General features: G+C 42.8%; 1 protein-coding gene across 1 annotated transcript; it reads left to right on the forward strand.

The window, feature by feature from the left end:
- The first annotated feature begins 578 nt into the window (after positions 1-578).
- LOC115984403 lies at positions 579-3,369 on the forward strand. Its single transcript, XM_031107436.1, has 2 exons — positions 579-2,647; positions 3,363-3,369. The coding sequence occupies exons 1-2, from the start codon at positions 579-581 to the stop codon at positions 3,367-3,369; spliced, it is 2,076 nt and encodes a 691-aa protein (XP_030963296.1).

A 3,369-nucleotide genomic window follows, 5' to 3' on the forward strand; every position in this document is an offset into this window, starting at 1 on the left:
AGCATGAAGATTTGGAGAGGGTAATTGTTGCTGATGATCCGGAAAGATTTTTCCAGGTTGGGGCTAAACTGTCTTTGCAAGAGAATGGGCGATTGCTAGAATTCCTCAGAGAAAATGTAGATGTGTTCGTATGGAGCCCATATGAAGCCCCAGGTGTAGATCCGAATTTCATTTGTCATCGACTCAACGTGAATCCTTTCGTTATTCCGGAAAGACAGCCACCTTGGCAACCATAAAAAAAGCATGCCGAAACTGTCAGAAGTGAGGTGGCCAAGCTCAAGCAGGCTGGGGCTATCAAAGAAGTTTTTTACCCTCAATGGTTAGCCAATACGGTGGTGGTAAAGAAGAAGAAGACAGGAAAGTGGCGAGTGTGCGTTGACTTCACGGACCTCAATAAAGCTTGTCCCAAGGATCCTTTTCTCATGCCGAAAATAGACCAGTTGGTGGATGCAATCGTTGGTCATCCTCGGATGAGTTTTTTGGATGCCTTTCAAGGATATCACCAAATACCGCTAGCATTGGACGATCAAGAGAAGACGGCTTTTGTCACCCCTATTGGAAACTATCATTATAAAGTGATGCCTTTTGGTTTGGAAAATGTAGAATCTACCTATCAACAGATGATGACTAAAATGTTCGAACCACAACTGGGCAGAAACATTGAAGTCTATATCAATGACATGATAGTGAAGAGTAAAGTGGTGTCCGAGCATGTGGAAGATCTTATAAACATCTTTGGAATACTGAGAAAGCATAAGCTATGCCTGAATACTTCAAAATGTTCCTTTGGTGTAGGCTCCGGTTGGTTCTTAGGATACATGGTGACTTATAGAGGAATTGAAGTGAAACCAGATCAAATTAAGGCCATCAACGATTTACAAGCCCCTCAAAATCTGAAAGAGGTGCAGAAACTGACTGGAATGACTGCTGCTTTGAACCGATTTATCTCCAGGTCAGTCGAGAGGTGTCGTCCATTTTTCCTTCTACTGCATAAGTGGAAAGGATTTGAATGGACCGAAGAGTGTGTTGTGGCGTTTCAGCAACTGAAGGAGTACCTGTCCAGGCCGCCTATCATGTCTAGTCCTGAGGTGGATGAGGTCCTGTTTGCTTATCTGGCAGTTGCCCCTCATGCAATTAGTTTTGTCTTAATAAGAGAGGATAGCGGCGTCCAAAGACCAGTTTATTACATAAGCAAGTCCCTTTATGAAACCGAGGTGAGATACTTATCATTGGAAAAGGCCATCTTGGCGGTGGTCCATGTAACACGCAAACTTACACATTACTTTCAAGCCCATACCGTGGTTGTTTTAACTCAGCTACCTCTCAAGTCTATACTTAGAAGTGTAAATTATACCGGGAGAATTGCTAAGTGTGGCACAATCCTATATGCTTTCGACATCAAGTATATGTCTTGCACCTCTGTGAAAGGCCAAGTCCTTGCCGATCTAGTAGCTGAGTTTGCCGAGTGTCCAGAAGAAGCTAACATGAAGCAAAGTGACATGGATGAAAAATCGATTGGTCTGATCTCCACACAAGGCGGTTCCTCCTGGAAAGTATATGTGGACGGAGCAGCAAACCAACGGGGGGCAGGATTGGGGCTAGTTTTGATATCCCCTGAAGAGATCATCATTGAAAAATCCTTAAGGTTAGGATTCTCGGCTACTAACAACGAAGCAGAATATGAAACTTTGTTGATAGGAATGAGTATGGTCCAGAAAATGGGTGGAAAGGTAGCAGAATTATTCTCGGATTCAAGATTGGTATTCAGCCAAGTGAAAGGAGAACTGGAAGCCCGAGATCCAAGAATGCAGGGATATTTAAGCCACGTTAGGTGTATGCAAACGAAATTTGAATCTTTCGACTTGTCGCATATCCCCCAAGGTGAAAATACCCACACCGATTCCCTGGCAACCCTTGCCACATTTTCAACACGGAGTTTTCCTCGGGTGATAATCGTGGAAGATTTGTATACCCCCACTCCACTAGAAAAGGACGTACGTCAGGTTCATCAAGTCAATCTAGCGCCGAGCTGGATGGATCCCATATTGAAATTCCTCAAAAGTGACACCTTGCCCGAAGAGAAACTAGAAGCGGAGAAAATACGGAGGAAAGCTCCTCGATTTTGGTTATCCAAGGACAAAAAATTATATAAACGGTCTTTTTCTGGGCCGTATTTACTTTGTATACATCTCGAGATGTCAGAGTCACTCCTAGAGGAACTGCATGAAGGCATTTGTGGAAGTCATACGGGGGGAAGGTCCCTATCACACCGGGCTATTACTCAAGGATATTGGTGGCTGAATATGCAGAAGAAAGCGCAGAAGTATGTTAGAAAATGCGACCAGTGTCAGAGGTTCGCTCCAAACATCCACCAGCTTGAAGGAATTCTTAACCCTCTATCCAGCCCTTGGCCTTTTGCTCAATGGGGGCTAGATATTGTCAGCCCTTTTCCTAAAGTCATAGGAAACAAAAAGTATCTGCTGGTCGGCACAGATTATTTTACTAAATGGGTCGAAGCTGAACCTTTGGCTAACATTGAAGACGTAGATGTTAAGAGGTTTATCTGGAAGAATATTGTTCCGCGATTTGGAACTCCGCGCACTCTTGTCTCGGATAACGACCTTCAATTTGATAGTAAGGCCTTCAGGCAATACTATTCAGACTTAGGTATAAAGAATAGATATTTCACTTCGACTTATCCTCAAGGGAATGGGCAAACTGAAGCTGTTAACAAAGTAATAGTCAATGGACTTAAGAAGAGACTAGATGATGCAAAAGGAAAATGGGTGGAGGAATTGCCACATGTTCTTTGGACCTATCGAACAACGCCTCGACGATCAATAAGAGAGACTCCTTTTTCCATGACCTATGGAGCCGAGGCCGTCATCCCTCTGGAAATTGGATTCCCTATGTTAAGGACTAGTACATTTTCCTCGGACAGTAACGATGGGCTGTTGGGAAAAAGTTTAGACTTGATCGAAGAGCGAAGGGAGAATGCAATGGTCCAATTGGCTTATTACCAGTATAAACTCAAGCAAAGCTATGATACTAATGTAAAACTGAGACCGTTAGAGGTAGGAGATCTGGTGTTGAGGAAAGTTCTGGGAACCACCAAGAATCCAACTTGGGGAAAATTGGGGCCTAATTGGGAAGGGCGTAATCGGATTACTTCAGTAGTCAGAATAAGAGCCTATTATCTGGAAGACCTAGATGAAAAAGTTGTACTCCATCATTGGAATGTAAACAATCTCAAGAGGTATTATTATTAATAAAAGTAATATAGTTTGGATTTCTTTTAATTTATGCTGATCATGCATCTTGTGTTTCCACATCTAATGACATCTTATGAAGTATTAATACAGAAACTAA

This window comes from Quercus lobata, chromosome 4, assembly GCF_001633185.2.
Source record: "Quercus lobata isolate SW786 chromosome 4, ValleyOak3.0 Primary Assembly, whole genome shotgun sequence".
Lineage (NCBI taxonomy): Eukaryota > Viridiplantae > Streptophyta > Magnoliopsida > Fagales > Fagaceae > Quercus > Quercus lobata.